This window comes from Pseudoliparis swirei, chromosome 4 (assembly GCF_029220125.1).
Source record: "Pseudoliparis swirei isolate HS2019 ecotype Mariana Trench chromosome 4, NWPU_hadal_v1, whole genome shotgun sequence".
Classification (NCBI taxonomy): Eukaryota; Metazoa; Chordata; class Actinopteri; order Perciformes; family Liparidae; genus Pseudoliparis; species Pseudoliparis swirei.
This window is the reverse complement of record NC_079391.1, coordinates 26,767,001-26,793,451: the sequence shown is the minus strand read 5'-3', so window position 1 is coordinate 26,793,451 and position 26,451 is coordinate 26,767,001. Positions and strand designations below refer to the sequence as shown.

The 26,451-nt window shown below is 40.5% G+C and overlaps 2 protein-coding genes across 4 annotated transcripts in view; both read left to right on the top strand.

The window, feature by feature from the left end:
• Positions 1–15,785, top strand: part of LOC130193116 (cell migration-inducing and hyaluronan-binding protein-like) — a 61,864-nt gene extending 46,079 nt beyond the window's left edge. The window contains exons 21-28 of the mRNA XM_056413458.1: positions 148–363; positions 1,773–1,984; positions 7,065–7,250; positions 8,130–8,334; positions 10,162–10,248; positions 10,867–11,024; positions 11,316–11,416; positions 12,178–15,785. Of these exons, the coding sequence (XP_056269433.1) occupies positions 148–363; positions 1,773–1,984; positions 7,065–7,250; positions 8,130–8,334; positions 10,162–10,248; positions 10,867–11,024; positions 11,316–11,416; positions 12,178–12,305 (1,293 nt within the window). The 3' untranslated portion in view covers positions 12,306–15,785. The remainder of the gene's footprint in view (positions 1–147; positions 364–1,772; positions 1,985–7,064; positions 7,251–8,129; positions 8,335–10,161; positions 10,249–10,866; positions 11,025–11,315; positions 11,417–12,177) is intronic.
• Positions 15,786–16,536: 751 nt separating this feature from the next.
• Positions 16,537–26,451, top strand: part of il16 (interleukin 16) — a 45,940-nt gene continuing 36,025 nt past the window's right edge. For all 3 annotated transcript variants that reach the window (XM_056413765.1, XM_056413764.1, XM_056413763.1), the window contains exons 1-4: positions 16,537–16,626; positions 21,955–22,181; positions 23,172–23,412; positions 26,288–26,424. In XM_056413765.1, the coding sequence (XP_056269740.1) occupies positions 16,624–16,626; positions 21,955–22,181; positions 23,172–23,412; positions 26,288–26,424 (608 nt within the window). In that variant the 5' untranslated portion in view covers positions 16,537–16,623. The remainder of the gene's footprint in view (positions 16,627–21,954; positions 22,182–23,171; positions 23,413–26,287; positions 26,425–26,451) is intronic.

The following is a 26,451-nucleotide window of genomic DNA, read 5'->3' as shown; positions in this document are numbered from 1 at the left end:
CCCATCTTAAAATAATTTGAATGTGAATCAATGAAATGTAGTTTTTTAGGCTTCTTGAGCCGTCTTTACCACCAAAATATGTATAGAATATCCACCATGAGCAGCTGCAAATGTATGCATAATATTCACTCTATCCCTTTAATGTAGATCACGTCTCGAGTGTTTTTTGGGGAGCCAGGTCCCTGGTTCAATAAGATGCAGATGGACGGGGACAAGACAACCATCTTCCACGATATTGATGGCTCAGTCAGCCAGTATCCCGGAGCCTTCGTGGTTAAAGAGGACAACTGGCTGCTCCGTCACCCCGACTGCATTGACGTGCCCGACTGGAAGGCTGCTATCTGCAGCGGCCACTATGCACAGGTGGGTCAGCCTGCAACACTCGCTCATGCATTCATCCTCACAAATCAGCCTTCACAAGCACCAATCTGTCTGTTGCACCTTTTAACAATACTTGATGACATGCATTTTCATATCCCAATCATAGTTCTTTGAAATCATGAATGAGTCACATGCAGGTTTCCCCCCTGCTGCCATACTACGCTTCCTGGATGTACAGAAAATGACTCGATGACTGTCGATTTCTGTCTGCATTTATTTTGCCAGAAACAGCTGTTTTTTACTTAATAACTTTATTCCTTAAATAGCTTACTGTAATTTTAGCCTCCACAAACTTGGTGAAAATGTTGACGTTTTACAGTCCGGAAACTACAAAACCTATCCCAAATTGAAAGCTTACTGTTTAAGGTAGCCAATAAAAAAAAAAAGTGTTTAATGTAGCCTTGCCATATGTCTGAATGGCTAAATGGATAAAGTAAAAGAAACACCCCTTCACATCACATATCCCTTCACCAGGGATGTGGCCCACACAAAGTGTCGGGATCATGGAAGAGACCATGAAAGAGAAAATGTGGAAGGCATGCTCAAAAGCACAACACCGTCAACAAGGAACAACCAATCACAGCCGGCTTTTACAATCTATCCAATTGACGATATTACTTACTTCATCTTTTTGTCACAACATCGGTTAAAAGGTCAAACTAACAAATGGAGCAGTAAAGCTAAAGGATCAACAGTGCTGGAAGTCCATTTATCTTTGTTTTGAATTTATTTAGTTCAGTCAGAGGGGCTTATTGCTAAACTTTCGCAACGTCTTCATCTACGCTGCAGTGTGAAGGTTTTGGTTGCTTAGTAACGGCACCCCCCCATGCATTTAGGATAATAATCTGAAAGTAGCAAGGCTGGCGTTTTTAAAAGTTTTCGACACAATAAAGGTGCTAAATTTAATAATTTGAGTCAGAGCATTAATATCTCATCAAATGGCTATCATCTACATACAGATCTAGAGGAGTAATGTCTTTCTGAGCAGAGCAGGAAGTCTCTCTCCTTCTGTGTGTGTTGATATCAGAGCTTCTTGCTGCCGGCTCTGTGCCTTTTTAGTGCATGCGAGCGTGCCCCACATGTTAGCTCATGGCCGCCTCTCTGTTCTGCCGTCCCGACTCAGTGTGCTAAAGTGTAGCGCCCACTCTCCTATTCCCCCTCAGGTAAATACAGTTAGCTCTATCAGAACGTTTGCCAGTGTTTAACACCCTGAGAACCGCTAGCCTTCGCCATGTTGATAGCCGTTAGGAGGTAGATAATGCTCCCAATCTGTATTCATCACCTTTTTAAGTCGAAGAAAATGAGATCAAATATATGATGATATTAATATTGGGTAACACTTTAAAAAAACAATTTGTCAGCATTTTAAATCCATGGTCATTTTTCTCCAGATCTACGTTCAGACACGTAACCCTGCCAACCTGAACATGCACATTGTGAGAGATGAGTATCCTGACCGGCCCCTGACACTGGAGGGCGCACTGGGGAAGACTAACCACTATCAGCAGTTCCAGCCAGTAATCACACTGGCCAAAGGCTACACCATCCACTGGGACCAGGCAGCGCCCAGCGAGGTCACCATATGGCTCATCAACTTCAACAAGTGAGTAGACACAAGCAGCACAAACACCATCATCACACTTTGCATGTCTGCAGCAGATTCTGTCTGGTCAGGATAGTTTGAACCGGTGAAAATTATTTACTCTGCTTATCATAGACGGCATACATAATATAACTTTAGTCAAATGGTTTATGTTTATTTGCAGTCTATGACAGGCAGATTATTGATAAATTCAAGCCCAAATAACAGACTTTACAACAATACATGGGACTAATTAGCACAAGGGCATTGAAACATGCAATATAAACACACATAAAAAAGTCAGTAAATAGAGCACAACCAACATTACCAAACACAAACCAATCTTAGAACTCACATGGCATGTAGACTTTAAATACACTTAATGGGTAGACATAGAATTATATAAAATATCATACTGCAGATTAATTGAGGAACACGATAGGATGTAGTATACACGTATCAAAGTTGGTCTGTTGTTAAGCATGGTGGATGTCATCATGATGGCTGAATACCAGTTTACAACCGGAGTACATATCTGTCAGAGCAACTTATCTCATTATGACTTGAAACATAAAATGTGAAAAATGATTTGTTATAACGTGGAACATCTCTTGTTATGACATTATGTGATAACAATTAATCCTTTGTGTTATGTGATACCGATCCATTTGTCTTCTTCTGCCTTGGCAGCAATACGCTGCTGTTCATAACATCGTATACAAAGTAAACGTGGTGCTCGTCATCAGTCAAGATGTGCTCTGAATTCTAGAGAGGGTAATTTACAGCTCAGAGCACCATGCTGAGCATCATCCCCGAAGTAGAAGATAATAATAACCTGTGGGCACAAACCACAACTAGTACAGAAGCTCCATATCTTGTCTCTTATTTGCATCTTATTCTTGTGAGTGTAAGATATGGATCCTCCATGCACACATTATTATTATGTGCCCACAAGTTGTTATTTAAGGCAGGCAATATATTCATTTGTCTAACTTAATATATTGTCTGTCAAAAATAATAACTTGGGGCATAAGATAATATTTCCTGCATATGAAATTGACTGGTCCCTTGTGAACTGTAGGTATAGAGCTTGTGTGAACAAATTATTATCCTGTTTGTACACAAGTTAATAACATGTCGGCAAAACGAATACCTTTGTGGAAATTATAATCAATTGCGTACAACAGTGTGAAAAAGATCCAAATAAATATATCCTCAACTGGACTCTAACATTACAGGCACTTTATATATATGTGGTCTAATGTGACGGGGATGAGTAAAGGTGGAAGTAAAGTAAAGGGTTGTGAACTGTATTCTGTTTGTATATGCTTAAATTCTGAAAAAAATATTTTTTTTGTCTGTTTATTCAAAAAGAGAAGCATAATAAATGTCTAAACAGACTTTAAAATAATCCTAGAGAAACTAAATCAACTATTTTATCCACTAAAAAGGATAAACCAATCCAGACCAGCATGAGACCGTCTATTTGACCACACATGCAGTCTAAGTCTTCTGTTACAGTCAGAAATTAATTCTATGTACTTGACCTTCCACTTCTTCATCACACTGTTTTTGAAGCAGCTCTAAAGTCAACACTGAGAGGAGGAAAAGGAGAATGAGAGGGAGAGGAAGATTGTGACTGATTCAGTGAGTGGAGCTTATCTCAAGGGTCAAGCAGGTGGATGTATGTGGGCCAACTTCTGTCTCTGATCAAAGATGGTCCGTGGTAATGCATGTGAATGTCATCCTTAATCTTCGATGACCTTTGAGCTTTTCCTAGCGGATCCTCTGAACATGTTTGTTTGGTCAGGTGTTCACAGACAGCTGATGTCTGTCTCGGTGTTTGTCCAGGGACGTCACACATGTAGTGTTTCTAGGCAACAACTTCGGGGTCAGAAAAATGAGCGGAGCGACTCCTGGTTGTATTGAAAACTATGAGAAAATGACTCTTGATTGTCTTAAAATGTCATATTCAGCGTTGTGTTTAGCTCCAAGATCTCGAGTCACTTCTGGTTGTAAAATCAAGATGGCGACGGCTAAAATGCCAAATTTGAGAATTTAAAACCATAGTCCGCAAACCAATTGGTGACGTCACAGTGAGTACATCCACTTCTTAAACACAGTCTAAGAGTCTTCCTCACAGCTGTCACATGTGATGTCATGATGATGACACATACCATTCCAGCAGTGCATTTTCTACCTGGGCCTTATGTGCCGTCTTACTACAGCTGAACAACCTAATAACCTCACTATGACGCCAAAGTTACATGTTATTATTTGTTTTGTGTAAACACTTTATATTCAGAAAACCCTGCAACATTTGTGAATAGAAATACAATGTTACATAAAGTGCAACACCTAAATACACAAACTGCAGTGTGCAGACGCATAAATATGCACATGACGGGATGCTGCATCACTAACGTCCACATCAGCGTAATTAACACAATGACGAGAACAAATTCACAAGAACCATTCACATTAATTTCTAACAAAACAATCCAAGAAAACTGCAGCACGAAAACACCGCACACTCAAGAGCACTAGTCATTCAAATATTATTCACAAAAGTCACGCTGGCCCACTGACCAATCACAGCACATGTTAATGCTGATGTACTTGCGTCAAAGAACATGACCAGTATGTCAAACTAAAGATCTGATTGGTTGACAAGCAACGACAACTTCCCCATTTGCTAAAATCTGCAAAGGCTACCTAGAAGGCCTCGGGCCTCTCTTCTGACATAGAGGTGAAATCTCATTGGATAAAAGCTCTCCTTAAAACAAGCTGCACTGGACGCAGCGCTGCAGGCTGAAAGTAAAGCAAAAGAGACAAGAGCTGTGCAATGAAAATTGTATTGTATTGGTGATTTTTTTTTGGAATTTATAAAATAGCTATAACTTTGTAATTATGTTAAAGCCAGCAGAGAAGACTTAGCTGGCCCTGATGGCCCACCACTGCATTTCAGTCTTGCTTCCCCAAATAATACACTTCAAATAAAATGCTTGTCGGATCGTCGAACACTTTTCCATATGGGCAATCTAATAATTCAATTCAGTTTATTTGTGTAGCCCAATTTCACAAATTACAAATTTGTCTCTGAGTGCTTTACAATCTGTACACATAGACATCCTTGTCCCAAAACCTCACATCGGATCAGGAAAAACTCCCAAATAACCCTTCAGGGGGAAAAAAGGGAAGAAACCTTCAGGAGAGCAACAGAGGAGGATCCCTCTCCAGGATGGACAGGTGCAATAGATGTAATGTGTACAGAAGGACAGATTTAGAGTTAAAATACATTAAATGAATATGACAGTGTATGAATAGTTCGTAGTAGGCATATTCCACGATGGAGACCTCCACGATCCATCAGGCAGATGGAGGTAGAGAGGTAGAGTGGGCGGAGTCTCAACAGTAATAATAAGATCTGTGTTTGTCTTTCTTGAGACACCAGATTCATCTTTTCAAGTGTTCGACTAAGAGCTTCACCATAAATGAGAAGATACTTTTAAAGTGTGTGCCATGAACCCAATTTGTATGATTTAACATGTCCTGCCCATAAAGAAATGCAAAATAAACTGAATTCTTAGAGAGATTCGGGAGGAAGTAATAATAATACTACTGCAGTAGTAAGTAATAATTATTATTCTTTGTATTCGTATAACACTTTAAAAGGTATTATGCACTTTAAAGACACAAACAATCAAATCAATAATATAAACAAGGCAGATTACATTACAACAGTAGAAGGAAGAAAAACCTAACGAGCATCACAGGTTAAAAGCAGATTTGTGTCCTCAAGTGAGGTCCCTTGTGTCACAGCGTTGGTTGAGATTGGAGCTAGAAAACAGAGTTTACCAGACCTGTAGCACACTGCTCATCTCCCTTGGCTTCATGGGTTACTAACTACTCGCAGAACACACATCTCCAACTACATTCTCTGAAATACACTTGCATTGTGGATCATATAGGCACCAGATGTTGAGGAGAAAGTAGAAAGCAGACAATAAATCAGATAATATCTCTGGTTCTGCTGCATCAATTTTGAGACTTTGAAAAAGAAAACTGTCCATAGTGAGTCCAACAATAGTAGTGCCATGCTACATCTGTGGAAATGTCCAACCACGTCAAGAGTCACAAATCGTTATGCCTGTCCTAAAAGGCCTTTGTTGAAGGTGGGACAAAGTTCAAACTCTGCTTACACTCATATCTCCACGCAGCGGGCCAATTATTGCGTAACTCAGCAGAGTGTTATTTCCTGATGACTTAACCCTTCATGTGGTGGTTGGTCTTTTTTTATCCTGTCATAGAAAGAATGTGGTAGAGAAAAACATCAGGCTAAACATAAAAACATGTTATGAATGATGACATGACATCCATTTTTTAAGGAACGTTTACCCCTCCTTAAATGACAGGGCAGCGCTGAAGTCACACAGATAATTCATGCTGGATGAAGTAAACTGATGGAGGCCATCACTCCTGCTATTGAGATTCACCACAGAAATGGGGAGAGCCTCAATGTGTGCTCCACCTTCATATGGTGTTTACAGTGTGGCCTTCAGCTATTTAAACTGCATAAAAGCTGGTTGTCATTTCAAGCGTGTCAGCTATTCCCCATGACTGAGTCCACCCTGCCAGTAGACAGAGCCAGTAGAGTTCACTCGATGGTGTATAAACCAATGGCTCCATCTACAGTTCACAGAGGATTATAGCAACTGAGGCAGTTTCTCTGCAGAAAGAGCCAACATATATTTGACTGGAATTAAGAACTGCTGTGTGTCTTCTGATCATGGCTGAATGGGCCATAATTTCTTTCTTTATATTTATATATATATACTTTTTTTTTTAAAGGTGCAGATCCTCGAAAAGCCTAAGCTTATGTATTTTTTAATTTGTAGATTGTATAAACAAATATGTATAGAGATTGTTGACAGTTACTACTTTTCTGTCTGATTAATTAATTTGGTTATCTCTATTCAGAATTCATGTGATTCACCTGATTAGGTCAAGTAGAAGTAAGCATGATATGTGTCCTGTCACTGTGGTTGTAAGAAGGTGTTATCTTTGAGATGAAAGCAGTACTGTGTTCGGGGTGTTTCAGATATGACTGGATCAATGTCGGCCTCTGCTACCCACAAGGAACCAACTTCACCGTCATCTCCGATATCCACAACCGTCTCACCAAGCAGACACGCAAGACCGGCGTCTTCATGAGGACAACACAGAGGGAGAAGGTCAACCACTCCCACCTGGCGAGAGGATACTACTACTGGGAGGAAGACACTGGGTTAGACACATTCACACCGACACTCACCTCATCTCATAAGCGACCTCTACTTCTAACTACAAAAGAGATATATATATATATATATATAGGAGACATTAAAAGAGTATATATGATAGAGGGAGCAAAACAAATTTGAAGAAAGAGAACTAAAGTGAAAAATTGGGGCCATTATCTTGTAATAATGACTTCTGGATCTCAGAGATGTGAAGTACTATCTCATAATAGGAGATAACGGGTGTTACAGTGCATTCTGTGACCCATTACATTATTTCAATTAATAGGAATTTCAGCTATACTGCCACTGCAAATGTTACTTTACTGCTTTAATGACAAATATGTCAGCACCTGTACCAAATGGTGTCAAAGTATTTAGAAGGACTGCATTTGAGATTCATGACTTTGTATCTGTGAAGCGTCCCATCCTGGTTAAGCTGCTCCAGAAGGATCAAAGCGACTTTTAACTGATCAAAGTGTGCTTTCACCTGAAAAATAACCAAGAACTATGGATGTCTGTTGACATACTGATTCATATTTTTATCGTATTGTCACTGTTATTATGTTATACACAAACTCTGATGACAAGGTGTTAAATACTGCTTCTTTAGTTCTATGACATCATTACGTCATCAGGACATCTGATTGATTATTCGCCCAAAACTGTGGCACAGAGCAGGAAGGGGCGGGACTAAGGATGATTCAATAATGATAAATAGAAGTCATAATTATGTGTTAATCCTTCCATTTCTTTACATTGGAGAATGCAATGTATTTCTGTAAGAAATTAATCTCAAAGGTAAACAGATTCTAAAAGTCCTATACGTCCTCAGTACTGTAACCTGTATGTGTGTACGATGTCTAAAGCTCTACCGTGTATTGCAGCCTGCTCTTCTTGAAGGTGAAAGCCCATAACAACAAGGACCAGTTCGCCTTCTGCTCTCTCAAGGGTTGTGAGAGGGTGAAGATCACAGTCGTTATCCCTGAAGGCAGTCTACCCAGCAACTGCATGGCCCGGGCCTACCCCAAACATGCTGAGCTGCCCACTGTGGATGTACCCATGCCCAAAAAGATACCTAATAACAGGCTGGTAAGAAAAGGGAGAGGGCATTGGATAGTTGGGCAATTAAATGCATTTAAAAATGTTCAAACAAGGGCTACACTCGGGCTAGACTCGGGCTACTCAAGCTCCTCAAGCTACACTCTGGCTAAACTTAGGCTACACTCAGGCTGATATGATGTTAGCAAGTCGGATTGTAACCGCTTCCGGGCCGTTACCCGTGGGTTTCCCCCAAAAGCACCAAGGATTACCAGACACCAAGGTTCTGTTCGGTAACATTTCTTTATTGTGTTACACACAACACAGAGCGGACCGCAACACTGCGCCTCTGCTCACTCTCCTCCCTCCACTCTCAACTAAGAGCTTTTATGAGGGCGGCCTCGGCTGCTGACTGATTGCCAATCACCAGCAGCCGAGGCTAAATTGGAGACCACTGCCACACGGATATATCATCAGATGCCAGGCTTTGCATGGCTTATTCAATTCAGTTTATTTTGTATAGCCCATTGTCACAAATTACAAGTTATCCTCAGAGCTTTACAATTTGTACACATACAACATCCCTGTCCCAGAACCTCACATCGGATCAGGAAAAACTGCCAAGAAATAGAAAAAAATCCTTTCACAGCACAGGAGAGCAACAGAGGAGGATCCCTCTCCAGGATGGACAGAAGCAATAGATGTCATGTGTACAGAAGGAATCATTACAGAGGTACAACACATTCAATGAGTATGACAGAGTGTATGAATAGTTGGTAGTAGGCATGGACCACAATCCAGACCTCCATGATCCATCAGGCAGATGGAGGTAGAGAGGAGGAGTGGGCGGGGAACATCAGCAGGGCCATGGCATCAGACCCAGCCAGGTCCAATGAACCCTATGAGACGTGAAGTCACAAGGACTCTGGGGAGGAAGCAGAGTTAATAATGTGCAATCGAGAGATGAAAAGGCATCCATAAGTAGAGAAGAAGAGGAGATAGGTGCTCAGCATATCCTAAAACGTCCCCCAGCAGCCTAAAAGCCTGTAGCAGCATACTGAGGGGCTGTACCAGGTGAACCTGATTCAGCCCTAACTATAGGCACTGTTAAAGAGGAAAGTCTTAAGTCTACTCTTAAATGAGGTGACTGTGTCTGCCTCCCGGACTGAAAGTAAAAGCTGGTTCCATAAAAGAGGAGCTTGATAACTGGCTCCTATCCTACTTTTTAAGACTGTAGGAACCACAAATAGCCCCGCATTTATGATGGAGCATTACCAATCAAGGCTTTGTAGGTGAGGAGAAGAATTTTAAATGTGATTCTAGATTTTACGGGGAGCCAGTGCAGAGCAGCTATACAGGAGTGATGTGATCTCTGTTCTTAGTTTTAGTGAGAACACGAGCTGCAGCATTCTGGATCAACTGGAGGGACCTAATAGACTCATTAGAGCAGCCTGATAATAAGGAGTTGCAGTAATCTATATATATATATATTATAGGTTCAAAGGTTCTCTATATGCATTTCAGAGCATATCTATTGCATGCTCTACAGAGCATCCTATACTTTCCAACTTATACATCCTTTTGTCTACAATGTTTCTCAAGGTCTTTAGCAGACACATATTTCTAAATCTGCACTTCCTATTTCTTAGAAATAGATGTCTCTTTTAAGAATCTGCTGCTGATCTCAATTTCCCGACAGGCATTTAGTCATTATAAATGTAATGTATTTTTATATTTCACTGCATTTTGCAGCTGTGGTTCTTTCATACTATTTGTTTAGCTGTGTGATTGTGTTGAGTGAAAACTGTCTTCAAATTACTTCTGTGAAATGCCAAATGGTGTGTATTAATTCTAACTTTTTTGCTTATTTACTCTCAGGACTCCTCAGAACATTTCTTGGAGGTCAAAGTGGAGTCCTACAACACTCGATTTTTCCACATTAAAGAGGACTTTGCCTTTACTGAGGTGATACACACGTCTTTCAACCTTAAAAAAACAGCGATGATGTCATCTGCTCGAAAACTTAAAAATGATTACAGTTTTCATAAACATAGAGGTATATATGTGAAATTTGACCTCTGTATTTAGTTTAGTGCAAGCAGTTTTAGCAACTTGGAGCTTGAATGATACTTCAACATCTGGACCATAATAGGCAGGAATCAAACAGCCAACATCATGGTTAAAGAAAAAGTGGAAACTAACCCAACTGACACTTTGTCCCTGACGTGCAAAACTAGCGCTGACATCATTTGAATCATAGGGCCACTGACCAAGCATCCAAATGACTTCGGAGTGGGAATTTATTGAATAATGAAGCAAGATAAACACTGGAGAGGATAGCCAGAGATTAGACTAGCATCAGCCAACATGTTTCAAACATATGAAGTCTATGAAGATTGTTCTTTTTAGAGATACTGGTAGATTTATTGTATTTATTCCTTTGGTAGCAGTAATGTTAACCTCAGTTTGTTTAATAATGCTAAAGAAAGTTATTGCAATATTTTGTGATGACATGTTATGTAGACCTTAGTCATTTAATAGATACCAGAACTGTAGTGTGATTGGATGACAATTTTGTGACAGGTGAACGACAAGAAGTTGTACCAACCAGAAGACGGAGTGCAGCTGACAATTATTGATGGACATGATGGGAAGGTGGTAGAGAATAAAGGCTTCAGGAACTCCATCTTACAGGGGATCCCGGCACAGATAGACAACTACGTCAGTGGACTGAGAGACGGGTAAAAGCTGCTCCATTAATGTACCACCAGACTAAAAGTTCTTAAATAGTTTATACTACCATTCTTTTTAAGTTTCTTAATTTGTTTCCTGTTTTTGTTGAACCTGAATTTAACTGAATTAACTTGCCACAAGGTTATTTGACACTGAGTCAAATGTGTTCATGATCATTAAAGTCTCCTTAATGACAAATAGTCACAAGCTAGTATAACAAACGGCTTAAAAGACAAATACAGCTACTATCAGCTAAATGTAAATAGTAAAATGAAGTGCTGTCCTCACTCTTTCTCTAGTTCAATCGTCCTCATTACATCGAAGGGTCGTCTGGTTACCATAGGAAGCTGGACTAAAGTCTTGGAAAGACTTGGAGCTGACAAAAACATACAATTGAAAGGTAACTACCTATATCTGTTCTTATTTTGTTTTTTAATATGTCTTGTTCCTATGCTGCTTTAATTGCGCAACTAATACAAATAAATCCGCACTGCAGGACTAATAAAGGATTATCTTATCTTCTTAATTCAAAGCTTCATTCATAACATTGACATTCAAATTCTAAAGCCACATTTGAATGCTGCACAGGTTGTTTATTTTCACGTATAATTATATTTTGCATTTCTTCAAAGTTCTATATAAATATCAAAGTACAGTAATATTATTAGTATTATACTGTTAATTTTTATTAGATTTCAGTGGTGGCTTCATGAAGGATTATTTCCGGTGAGGAGTAACGAGTGCACAGGCAGGCAGTTAGATAGATACTGGATGTATTCTTCACATGCATATTGTCAACCCTTCTGTCTGCTTCGCTTGGAAATCACTTTCTTGTTTTTCCCAAAATGTGATAATATTTATGCAGGGAGTACAGTTAGTGACAGTGTGGGCTCTAGTGTAATATGTGTAAAATGATGTGCACCGCTGCTGTGATTTTTAAAATTTCCCCACTGTGGGACGAATAAAGGCATATATCATATCAATATAGCTCTGGCGTGGCTTAGCCCTGTGCTTACAGTGTTCAGAGCCAGAGGCTATTGATTAGAATTGAAGCATGCCCCCCTGTGCTGTTCAGAAGTAAATGTGAGGCATGGCATTGCTGCTAAACAAACATCCAGGTACTCTGATGATGTCACTGACTTTAATGTCATTTGCCTGCAGATAAACTGGCATTTGTGGGCTTCAAGGGCTCTTTCCACCCTGACTGGATCCATATGGAGGTAGATGCCAACCGAGCCAAGATCCATCAGGTCCTGCCGGTCCCTGTGGTCCAAAAGATGAAGCTATGAATTGCAGACAGAGCGGGGAGGACAGCAACAAGAGACTATGAGACCCCCAGAAAGTGACATGTTGCCAATCCACCCATCCCCCTAAAAAATGCACAGACACGCACTTACACATACACTGCAAGCACCGCAGTCAGTTGCTCCAAGACAGTCAAGAATTGTACATTTTTGGCAATGAGAGAGTGATGTTCAAATGGGGAAAACCCTCTTCAGAGCCAGCACTGCCTCACCATGAATTGGATCTGTGAACGCAAGCCCATCAGTGGAGGGCTTTAAAATGACAACACAGCCTCGGGGGGCCATATTTGAGGTCCTTATCTCTCAAGCAACAGTGGCTCAGAGCCAAGGGTGTTTGCAGAAATGGGTCTGTCTCCTCATACATCAATAGACATAAATGATATTGGTTCCATTTATGACTGAAAACTATCATTGTTTATGATGTGTCACTAACATGATTCTTTACATGACGTTAGCTTGTCAGCTTAAGTAACCATTGGATTCGGTTAGCTAACCAAACACGAACACATCTGTTTTTAACTAGTTTTATGTTAACATTTACATTGGTCTGTTGATTATTCGGTAGGGTTGTTAGTTCTCTGACCATGGCCAAAAAAGTAACTCACTCCTCTCTTGATTAATTCTAGGACATTGAAGACTTTTAACATGTTGTACATATTCTGCCATCTAACATACTTCACTATTGCACTCTGACACTACAGAACCAATATCTACACCCTTTAGCAGCACTGTTTGATGATACTGTTAGAAAGAGCTTTTGGGGGGAAGAGCAATGCTTAAAATTAACGAGCTCATACAGTTGTTCAACATGTCTGAAGGCAAAATAAACGGTAATATAAGAAAGGAGAGTGAAGACCTTGCAAATATTGAGGGTGAGATGTGAATGTGCAAATTAACTACAGCTAAAAGGATCTGTGTGAAAAATGAGAACAATAGAATCATTTTCCAATCACTGGTTGATGTGGGCATGATTGGCAGTTTGGGAAATTTACAAAGATCAAAGAAGCACCGACTGTCAGATGATGCCATCTGAACACATCTAAAGGTAAAGTGTGTGTTGCTATTCCAAATGGCTTTACTTAAACATGGCCCAAAAAGCCTTTTGTCAAGGAAAGCATTAAAGTGCAATAATTGTTCAAATGGGAATAATGGTGCACACTCTCTTCAAAGGGATTCATGGTGTGTTCACAAGAAAAATAAGCGTGATAAAGTAGTTTAATGAAGAAAGGGGGCTTGAGTTCTCCTCGGTCATGTTTTCCATCCCACATATAGGATCAAATGCAAGTTGTTACTCAATGGGAGAGTAAGCAAAGGAGCAAAGTAGGCCAGAGGTTCCTTCCTCAGCAATCTCCTCCAGCTATACATGGTAACCCTGGAGCTTTCCCAGGCCAGATGAGATAAAGACCTAGCATGTTCTGAAGGTTTCTTGGGGCCACTGTCTTGTTGGAAATGCCAGATCAGATGCCTGAACCAGCGCATCTAATTATGCCAAGAACTCTTATGAACAGGTAGAGCCACTTCACTTTGAATAGGGAAGACTGTAACCACTATAGAGCAATGTAAGTTTCTGAGTTCAGACACTGGGGCTTTCAATCCCAATGATCTTGGGAAGGTTATTCAATCAATAGCAAAGTCTGGTAACAATCTACACAGAGCTGAAGTTATACATTTCTCTCTCCAAACACCTACTAATGACAATTGGGAGGATTTTAGTCTTACATTTATCATACATGTAATAGAAGAAAACATGATGCCACCCAGACAGTTATTATTAACAAATCTGCTCAATATGTTGTGCCAGTGCTTCTACAGTTGAATAGCTCTTCATCATTCATCATACATGCTTAGCAATTAGTAATATGTTCACAAAAGGGGAAGACTGGTCATGGATGGATTACTGAGTGGACATACCAGGCACAGGCCCAGGGTCCAAAGGGTTCAGCTGGTCTCAAAACAGCAAGAAAGACATAAATAACTGCTAAGAACAATTGATCTGAGACACAGTTGTGTCTCTGATAGTTCTGGTTCGTCTGCAAAATAGTAGTGAGACACAATGAGAGTGTAAAGGATGCAGTCAATTGTCATTTGTAGTTTGTATCTATTTCAGTCTGGGAGGGTTGGAAGACCTTTGACATGTCTGTACACAGGGACCAAGGGGTCTCATAATCTGTCCATGGTCAAACATGTGTTTTTAAGCATGAAAGTTCAATCTTGGAGTTAAAAAGTTATCTCAGTCCAAGCTGTTTCAGTCCCATTTGGTCCAGACCATCTGACAGCTTTCACAGCAGTCTAAACAAACTGAACCAAAAGGCAAATGCAACAGTTTGGTTGAACTATGAGCTCTCCTTCCCTGAATTTTATTTTTGTTGTTGCATTGGAATACATACAGCATGTTGGAAAGTAACGTAAATGCTAATACAAAGAGTTGTGTATGATTGTGGTTTGTAAGCGACTGGGTTTGCCAGTTTTCTTTCTTATTATGAAAAAGAAAAGTGTATTTGATGGAATCCCCTTTTACGTTTATCATTTAACAACAATCATTTACAACAGTTTCTTTTTCCAGTCTGATTTTTTAACATTTATATAACAACTCTCTTATTCTCCAAAAGACCATCAGCTGTAACGTGATTTATGATGCAAAGCCTGTATGAGAACAAAGGGAGCAAATACTGAAAAAGTGTGAGCTAGGGAATCAAACGCATGTTAAATGTATATGCATCACTGAGCATCCGCAGGTCTCTGTGGTATGTGACAGATGTAGAAGTTGAGTGGTTTCTTTTCTTGGTTATATGCCTGCTTTATTTGAGTAAACTGTTTGAATAGAGAAGAAGAAACAATCAATGCATCTAGAACAGTGGTTGTTATCGACAAATATTGTGATGTTTTCATCCCATGTTTTTTTTTGCTCAGTGTTTGTGAATCAATCAATCTGTATTTTTAGGGTGAACCAGCAGCCCATGATTATATACAAAATTTAATTGTCCGTTGAATTTAGGGAATCTTTAAATGTGCAATTTCCCCCATTTCAAAATAAAATAGAAACCTCAATCTGGCGAGAAAAACTATTCTCCTCCCTTTGCCGAAATAGCTGGTCTTTTTTCGGAAATTGTAGCAGTAATTTAGTGTTTTGTTTTTTAATGTGTTTTAAAAATCCACAGATTGCTAAGAGATATATTTTATACTTATTTATTGTACAGACACAGTTGATTAAAATCTACAAGCACCATCTTCTGAGTTGTAATGTTATTACTGTCCTGTATGTACGTATACTGTGTAAGAAACCATTATAGCTCCATTTAAAAAGATTTGTATCCGACACTCATACTGCATATATGCATATGACTCTTAATAAATTGGCTTGTTTTAAGCTGTGTTGTATATGTGGATTGGGCCTGTAAAGTATTGAAGCTGTTTGACTTTAAATTTCTTTGAAGACTTTTGTACAGAAATAAATGATGACTAATTTGTCTGAATGTTATTTGACTGAACCACACATTTATTTGTTCATGCCGAACAAGCAAATCCAGGATTTCCATCAGTGTCTCTGTTTCCACTAAGAACCAAGAAGGACTGTTTGCCCTCCTTTCCTCTGGGAGGCGCTATATGAATCTCAGTTCCAGGACCAGCAGGCTCGGGAACAGTTTCTTCCCCTCAGCTGTCAACTTACTGAACTCTGCACCACGGTGATAGCCCCCATCCCTGGTTATTTATCTGTAATGTATACTGTTATTTACCTAGCACATTGTACTGCACTTTTACTGCCTCTTTTTGCAGTTCTGGTTAGATGCTGAAACTGCATTTGCAAGTCCTAGTACAAACAGTTCAAACAGCACTGAAAATGAGTCATACACACATATACTCAAATGGGGAATATAGGGTTTATGTGGACGACAGAGAAGGTATTCACACTCCATCCCACACACACCTACACAAAAACAAACACACCCACACACAACCTTGTAAAAGCCCATGTTGTAGGTGTGAGGTCAAGTCCAGCTCAGTGTGTGTGTTTTCCTCTCTGGAGCTGGCTCACGGGAAAGGGGCAGTGGTTTTGGGGAGCTGTGCCTCTACTGAGACACACTGTTGTGCTCTCCAGACAGAGGGGGAGGAAAAGGAGGAAGGAGGACGAAGGAGGTACAGGAACATTACTCCAGATGAGTCCCAGTGAGGAAGCCACACTGTGGGTAATGCATCAGTTTCTGACCTAAAGTTCTGTCTGGATTTGTGCCTGTCTGCCTGGAGTGGATCCTCTGCATCTCCAGTCGAAGCTGTAGAGACCGTCTGAAAGACAACATGATGGATTATGGTGAGTAGGACTTTCAGTCCAAACACTGATGGCTTTTTAACAGGGATGTTCAGCAGTTTTTCTAATTATTGAAACCATGTGTCTCTCAGACTGGTATGCAAGTTGACATTAATGACTGTAAAGACTTTATGATTGAAAATTAAATGAATTTTTTTTGTTTGTCTGAGCATTGTGTAACTGTCAAAAGTGTTTGCAGATCAGTGAAGTCAAATGAGGTGTTTTTTGGCGTGAGGGCTGAATGAGTGTAATAAGTGTGTGTGGGTGTGTGTATTCTCACTTGCACACAGAGGTCCTTTATGAAAACCCAAATGACATACCATTGTGTATGTCCATTCCAAGGCGACCTTTAGAGCACAAGTAGCTCAGTGAGGCCAGTGGATGGGCAGGGCTTCCTCTCTGCTCTCCCCACAGCCACACACAGCCCACTGGGCCAGCTGACATACGACCACATGGCTTTGCACAGCACGCACCTTCAATACACACCATTACAACAGAGGCCTCCCCTTAGAGAGGGAGAGCCTTCGCTTTACAATAATTCTAGATTTTCATAATCAGATGATCTCAGTGATTGCACACATTGTGAAAATGGTGGATTATTCATAGCATGACTTGCTTCAGATGGCTCTCTTGGGTGTCCTCTGGAGGCCCTGCTCTGCCTCACACACTGGAAACAGGAGTCCCCAGTGAAACTTCCAAACAACACTCACGTTGTTCAGCCGAGCAGCCGCCCCACCCCCTGCTTTCTCTCAACCAAGGTCTGTTCCAATAGCTTGCTGCCTTGCAAATGTTACAGGCAGTCAGTGTTTCTGTGAGGATGTACACACACACACACACACACACACACAGGATTATGCAAACACATGTTTCTTCAACCTATCCTAAACCTTTTATACATGACTGCCAAAACAAAAAGCAATTAAAGTTGACTAATTGATATGTTGTGTCTTGTTTGTTTAATCTGGACACGGACAGAAATGTAAAGACAGTTGGCTTTGCTCCAACTATTTCTGGGCGCATCCCATTGAGATTTCTAACTTCATAGGGGTTTTATGTAAGCAGATGTTCTGACTGGCTCTTTGGTAAGAATGGGTCATACTTGAGAATAGTTGTTATATATATATACAGTATGATATCAAAGGAGGTTTGCTCCCTGGTATAACCCTCAGACCTGCAAACTAAAGCAAACGTCACAAAAGTTTGAAAGCATAAGGCTTTCTACTAATCTGGAAGAATCCAGCTTAGTTTGGCCAGAAGGCCCTCCGTAATGCCAGAGCAGCCTATTACTCAACAGTAATAGAAAAAAATAAGAACAACCCCAGGTTTCTCTTCAGCACTGTAGCCAGGCTGACAGAGAGTCACAGCTCTGTGGAGCCGAGCATTCCTATAGACCTCAGTGGTAATGACTTCATGAACTTCTTTAACGAAAAGATTTTAACTGAGGCAAGATTAATATTCTCTTGCCCTCAACCAGCGCCGATCTGTCCTCAAGTGGAATGGCCTTGGAAACCGCTGTATGCCCTGGTGTATATTTGCATGGTTTTTCTCCCATCAACTGTGACCAATTGTCTTCAACGATTTCTACTTCTAAACCGTCTACCTGTCTCTTGGACCCCATCCCGACAAGGCCGCTAAAAGATGTTTTGCCTTTAATTGGCAGCTCTCTATTAGATATTATCAATGTGTCTCTGCTAACAGGCCATGTACCACATTCCTTTAAAGTAGCTGTAATTAAACCTCTCCTGAAGAAGCCCATTCTGGATCCAGAGGGTTAGGGTTAGGGACAGATCTCTAACCTCCCTTTCCTCTCTAAGGTCCTTGAGAAAGTAGTCACACACACACCAGTTGTGTGACTTTCTTCATAATAGTATATTTGAGGAGTTTCAGTCTGGATTTAGGAAACACCACAGCACCGAGACAGCACTGGTGAATATTACAAATGACCTCCTAATTGCATCAGATAAAGGACTCATCTCTGTACTGGTCTTGTTAGACCTTAGTGCAGCGTTCGACACCATTGACCATGACATCCTATTTATCAGATCGATCTCAATTTGTATTTGTAAACGATGAAGCCTCGATAACCACCAACGGAGGTCACGGAGTTCCCCATGGTTCTGTGCTTGGACCAATTTTATTTACCTTCTATCAGAAAACACTCCATATACTTTCATTGTTGTGCAGATGATACTCAATTATATCTATCGATCAAACCAGAGGAGACCAACCAGCTCGCTAAAATTCAAGCATGTCTTACATTTTGGTTCACGCGTTTAATTACTTCTAGACTAGATTACTACAACTCCTTATTATCAGGCTGCTCTAATACGTCTCTTAGGTCCCTCCAGTTGATGCAGAATGCTGCAGCTTGTGTACTCACTAAAACTAAGAAAAGAGATCACATCACTCCTGCACTAGCTGCTCTGCACTGGCTCTCCGTAAAATCAAGAATAACATTTAAAATACTTCTCCTAACCTACAAAGCCTTGATTGGTGATACTCCATCATATCTTAAGGAGCTTGTAGTACCATGTTAACCCACTAGAGAGCTGCGCTCACTAAATGTGGGGCTACTTGTAGGTCCTAGAGTCTTAAAAAGTAGGATGGGAGCCAGAGCCTTCAGTTATCAAGCTCCTCTTTTATGGAACCAGCTTCTACTTTCAGTCCGGGAGGCAGACAGTCACCTCATTTAAGAGTAGACTTAAGACTTTCCTCTTTGACAGAGCTTATAGTTAGGGCTGAATCAGGTTTGCCCTGGTCCAGCCCCTAGATATTCTACTATAGGCTTATAGGCTGCTGCGGGACGTTTTAGGATATGCTGAGTACCTCTCTCCTCTTCTCTCTCTCTACTTATGGATTCATTTTCATCTCTCGATTGCACATTATTAACTCTGCTTCCTCCCCGGAGTCCTTGTGACTCCACGTCTTATATGGTCCATTGGACCTGGCTGGGTCTGATGCTTTGGCCCTACTGATGCCCCGCCCACTCCTCCTCGCTACCTCCATCTGCCTGATGGATCATGGAGGTCTGGATTGTGGTCCATGCCCACTACCAACTATTCATACACTCTGTCATACTGATTGAATGTGTTGTAACTCTGTAATGATTCCTTCTGTACACTTGATATCTATTGCATCTGTCCATCCGGGGAGAGGCATCCTCCTCTGTTGCTCTCCTGAAGGTTTCTTCCCTTTTTTCCCTGTGAACGTTTTTATTCTATTTTTTGGGAGTTTTTCCTGATCCGATGTGAGGACCTGTGACAGGGATGTCGTATGTGTACAGATTGTAAAGCCCTTTGAGGCAAATTTGGAATTTGTCATATTGGGCTTTACAAAATAAACTGAATTGAATAAGGAAAACTCCCAAAAAAACAGAAAGAAAACCTTTCAGGGGGAAAAATAAAAAATAAAAAAACTTCAGGAGAGCAACATAGGAGGATCCCTCTCCCCAGATGGACAGAAGCAATATATGTCATGTGTACAGAATGAACCGCATTACAAAGTTACAACACATTCAATTAATATGACATCGTTGTATGAATAATGCGTAGTAGGCATTGACCACGATCCAGATTTCCACAATCCATAAAACAGAAGGAGGAAGAGAGGGCCATGGCAGGAGGCTGGCCCACTAGGCAGGAGGCATTGCGAAAGAGGCCAGACAGGTTAACCGGCACACTTAAAGGTTACAATATGTCTTTTTGCGAAAACTAACCCTTGAAGTTATTTTCAAACTTAGCAAAGCTAATGTTTCTCAGCTAGTGCTAGCATTTACATGATTCATAAGATTATTATTTTGCTGAAGGCTGAGGGAGCATTTCCATTTGAAAAACCCGTTAAAAGAGCACTGATGGAGGAGAACTTGAAGTACTGTGTTTCAGTAAATACACCTCAAACTAAGATGTATTTTTAGAAGTGTGCAACTTGGCTGCTCCAACATAAAATGTGCACTACATATTCAACAGATTTGACCTGACTTTAGGTACCGCACAACATTATTTTAATGTTTGTATATTTGAAGATTGATTTGCGTCCTACTGTCCAGCCTATGAAAAGGGAGGAGAGAGGGTGATCCATGTCTCTGTTTCCTGTATGTGGCCATCAGACTAGCAGACTAATGCTCCCTAATTGATAACACACTTACAGGATATTCAATACTCACTGGAACCTGTGGGTTTTACTGGTTCCTTTATTCATTCAGCAATTCATGTATCTGACAACTTGATTAGGTATTATAAACAAACATGAAGATAAAAGTAACTTAAATAACTAATAATGTAATTACATGTTTATTACATCTATTTTATAATGCTAATGATAAATAATTGTATTTTTCTGAGCTAGAGATAAACTGAGACTCCAAATCGCTGCACATCATAGATACAGTATATACACATTCCATCAGCATGGTGTAATATTCACTGCAAGAGAGGCATTGTCAGCAGGCTGCTCCATTACTGTAACACACACATCCATTCAGCTCAAACCAGTCTCTTCCTCTCCTTCACTGGGTGAGATTTACAAACAGTCATACTTTTAGCTCATGGCAGAAGTTTGCGTTCAGGGTTTTCTGTCAGAAATCAGAAACAGGTTTAGGCCACAAACCTCCTTGGTTAGGTTTAGGAAAAGATAATGTTTTCGGTTAATGTAAAGAAAGCACTGCTCAAACCTCCTGAGCCACTTAGGCCCGACTGTGAGGGCAACACCATGATGTCAGACCAAAGGCCATATGGGTTTCAGTGAAAGAACCTCTGCACATGGTTGACTAAGTGTTCATGGCAAATGCGAGAGGGCATCTCCACTAGAATGTATAATGCATACGAGGGTCATGCTAATTATAGCGTTGAAGTTTATAGCGTTGAAGTTTACAGACCATCATTGACTCCAGCTCATTGATGGGACCAGTACTCCAGGACTCAGACCATCTCGTAGAGATTGTGTGTACATTAAAACATAAATTGAACCAGGAATGAGCCTCTACTAGCTCAACAGCGGATCATGTTACATGTGCTTTGGTCATATTACACTTTGAATGCCTGTGTCTGTGAGTTTGAGTGTGTGTGTGTGAGTGTAAGCCGTATGTTTCTCTCAACATGACATTATTCAACATTATTTTTTCAAAACATGGAAAGAAAAGCGTTTTCAATTCAGTTTATTTTGTATAGCCCAATATCACAAATTACAAATTTGCCTCAGAGGGCTTTACAATCGGTACACACACATTTGCATCGCCTCTGGCCTCCACAAGTGCCTCAGCTGCTTCTCAGAACACTTACACACACGGATGCAGTCAGACTGTCCTAACTGAGTTTTCTAATTGCCGTCCATTAGGCTTCGGGCCGGCTGGGAGGAGTGGGATGCTTTTCCGAGCTCCAGCCGCACACACGTACACACCCGCTGACGGCCATGCCTCAGAGATACTCCCACCAGAGGAAGAGAACCAGCACAGCGGCTGCTAGGAGGATGGAAAGGAGACACAGGGAGCAGGAGGAAAGCAGCAACAACAACGCAACCAGCAGCCACAATCACCGCTCCAAGAAGCTGGCCATGCTCTCCAGGTACCAGCACCACTCAAAGGCTTCGAACTCGTGCTGCACAAGAAGGGGACAACGCTTCAGTTAGGTCACCCTTTTTATTGGCAGAAATAGTATGCAACTGTCTTTACAGGCTGGTGTCCATCTTTACGATGGAAAGAGATAGTTTGAATTTTATCATCCCAAAAAATGTTTGTATGCATTATATGTTCCTCCAGAACAAAGAGACATTTACATACGACAAACAGCATGAATACCTTCGTACAGAAAACATCTGTGTTATTGTGATTAGCGGGCTATGAACATGTGTACAGTTTCTTATCAAAATAAACTACAAAAGTAGGTTCATAAAGTCTTTAAGTTTAGTTGGTTTGGATTGTGGCTTGGGTTTTTTCCATACAATAAGTTTGCTTGTACTAACAGTGTCTAGCTACATACCAGATACATAAGTTTTATGGTGCAAGGTAACGTTGACTTGGTTTTACATTGGACATGAACAGCTGCCTCCTGAGGGAAAGTCTGTTTGACCACATGATCCACCTAAAGGACTTTCCTGTTCTTTATACTTTAGTTGTTGTTCTGAGCCTCTTATAATGACATGGATGGGACATGTTAGAGTTTGTTGAAAGTTTGGTGCATCTCTTACAAACTTTAGGGTGCCTCTGTATTTGAGAAGTTGTGAGACTCTGATGGCCTTTTTCCATCTTTGTGTTCTGTATCTGCGACAAGAGTAGTGAAAAAAAGATTAATAGGGAGGATAGGGTTATGTGCTGCATGCGAGTGATGGCTTGTTATTGTAAAGACATTTCTTAGTCAAGACTATGCTACATATTTTTGTAGCTTGTTATTTATTCAATCCAATTTTCAATTACATGTATTTATATGTGACAAAATAAAAAATCTAAAAAATGTCTCAGCTTTACAATATGTAACATACAACATACTCTGTCCCAAAACACTTCAAAACTACTCAAGACATTTAATGCCTAATTGACTTTCACTGACTCTGTCCAGGTCCCTGATCCTGTGTCACTCTAAAACTAACGATGACTGCCTAGAAGAAAGTCGTGACACGTCAGAGAGATGCAGGACATGGAGCCCAGGCTGCAGGGCAGATGTGACTGCTGGGGATCAAACACAGTGCAGAGACGCAGCCCTGGAGAAGAGAGGAGGCACTGAGTCAGATAACCAGCTGCATCATGCCGCCACACTTGGGGGGAACAGAAGGAGCACAAGGAGGTCCTTCAGCATCAAGGTACGACGGCAGCGGTTTGTGCTCGTGATAATTTGGTGATAGAAATACCACAAGCATATTCTGAGACTGATTGTGAACTTTTTCACCCATACTCTTCTTTAAACCGAGGAAGATCATTGTTGTTGCCTGTGTTTATTGTTATTATTGGGCCATACTAGCGACACTACTGTAGTGATGACAAAAGAAAAGGTTGGTCAGTCCACCAATTTAGTACAGACTTAAATAACTCTTGATTGGTTTGAAACTTTGTTCAGCGATTCATGGTCCCGAGAGGAGGAATGCAGGTTAATTTCTGAGGTGCTGCCCCCTTTGCTGGAGGCTGACCTGCAAATCTGTGTTTATATGTTTGATGTTTAAAAAAAAATGCTTTTTAATGCCTTCTGATTCGTGGTCATCAGCGTGATCAAAGGGGGATCAAGGGGACAGAATTCTGACCGGGACCAGGTCAGGAATAGTCGGCGGGAGTACAAACCTGTGCTACCCTCCGCTTTTATGGGGAATATGTCCGCTTCTTGGCTAATAAGACGGATAAACTGTCGGCCCACTTGAGGGACGATCACCAATTCCGAATTCACGGAGACCTGGCTGTCGGACAGGATACAAGAGTCCTATCTGAAAATGCAGGGTTTTCACTCCACATGATGGACAGAGAAAAAACAAGGTGGTTTTCCTTTATGTGACTGACCGGTGGTGTGTCATCCTGGTCATATCCCGGTGAAAGAGAGCGAACATTAAGTTGCCGGCGTTACTATTTGCCCAGGGAGTTCTCACGTAATGGTTCAAGTTGTCTATATTCCAAGGGCGTAGGTTTGGTCCCAGCATTGTTCGGGACACTGCCAGCTAAAATGACAATATACAGTAACAGTATATTCTATATCCAAAATATTTATAAACCGATTTCACCAGTTGTGTAGTGACAAAAGAAATTAGAACATTTTAAATAAATCTGTCAGAATTTTATTTAGAAAGTGCCTTGCGTCATGCTGTGTTTTAGCTATTGCACTTTTGTTGTTACAGCATGATGGTGTGCTTTACTTGCTTGATGGCGATTAAAACTTACAATGGCATTTAACATTGAGAATGATATCAATATAATAGATTTGTCACATTTGTCAAGCAAAAAAACTATTCCTGCTTCCCACATGTAAGCAGAAGGCTGCATGGTCATTTTGTTCCAGAGTGGTCTTTTTGATGCTTTGACACACTCAAAACAAAGTACCTTTTTTAGTGTAGGGTTATAATGCAGCCACAGTTACTGACTACTACTTTGCGTGAAATCGTAACTTATTGTGATGAAGTTGCTGTCCTCTGATGAATTTCGGACCATGCTGGTATGGTCCACTCCTCATGTCCAGGACACTGCTACACTCACGTAATGACATCACTGTCACTCAAACTGACTGTTCCCTAAAAAGCAAAGAGAACTTAGCCTAGTCTGCAAATGAATGTTTTAACATAATAACAATTCACTTAAAACAGGAAGACAATGTTTACTGTCAGCTATGATAATACACCTCAACACAGAATCAATGTAGACCTCACCTGAAGCCCTGATGGTCCAGCTGCTGCTTCCTCAACCTGCACTACATCTGCACTGTTTCCTGAATCCATTTCAAAATAATGCCTTCATGAATAAATGTAGACCTTTTGAGTACACTCAAAGAAATGACTCATTGGATGAACTCAATTAAATTGTTGGCAGGTTTTCCATCCAATAATTATATGCAACTCCAACTCAAATTTAGCACATCAGTGCAATAAAATGTAATTAAGTTAGTCCAACTCATTTGTATCAAATACATCTAAAATAAAATAACGATATTCATTAAATTAAATTAATTTGTGTTTGTCAAACTCAAAATATAAACTAACAAAATATGCAAAGTCCACACAGAAGGAACGCCCCACTGGGAATTGAACCCACAGACCTCTGGCTTTGAGGCGACAGTGCTAGCCACTACACCACCGTACAGCCCTGGAAGTGTGTTCACCTCATATAAACAACTGATTTTCAGCTGGCGCATGCGCAAAGGGTAGTCCTCAAAGAAACACATTTATTTTGAGTTGATATGCACACCATCTAACCTAAATAAATCTAATAAATGAAAGAATTCATACATTTTGTGTTCCACCCATTAAATATAAATATCTATTTTTGTAATTGATTTATATATATATATATGTATATATATTAATACCAACTCTTTCACAGTCAAACAGAAATTTATGAATAAAGTTTCTGTAAATAGACCCATGTTGTCGCTAGGAGATTAATTTCAAGAATGATTCACGCTCATCATTACCTTCGCATTGAAAATGCGGAAGGTTATGTTTTGATCGCCGTGTATTTATTTATTTATTTATTTGTATGCGTGTTATTCGCAGAACTCAAAAAGTATTGAACCGAATCGCATGAAATTTGGTGGGATGATTGGTTATTATCCGGGGACCAGTTGATTAGATTTTGGGATCGATCGGGTCAAAGGTCATGAACAGGTCAAAATCTTCTTGAATCGCATGAAATTTGGTGGGATGATTGGTTATTATCCGGGGACCATTTGATTAGATTTTGGGATCAATTGGGTCAAAGGTCAAGGTCATGGAAAGGTCAACATCTTTTTTTTTACCATAGCACGATACATTTTTGTCCAATTGGCATGCAACTAATGCCAAAATATTCATAATTCAATGCCCAATCTTGTGATATGTGAAGGTATGCGCTCTACCGAGTGCCCATTCTAGTTTATTGTATGTATTTGTTTCACATGATAATATTTTCACATTTGTGGTTGCTCCATATTTTAAGTAATTGACATACAGGAAATACATGCGTACCCATGTGTGTCTGTGTGTCTGTGTGTGTGTGTGGCTATAGGAGAGTAGTATCTGGAGGATGTGTGTAGCCACAGGGCCCACTGAGGACGTGTGTGGACCACACATGTCTGATAACAGGATCGAGACTGAGGACAAAGACACTAATGTGGAGCCAGGGAATGAAGGAAAACTACACAGGTAAACCCCCCAAAAAACTCTGAATGC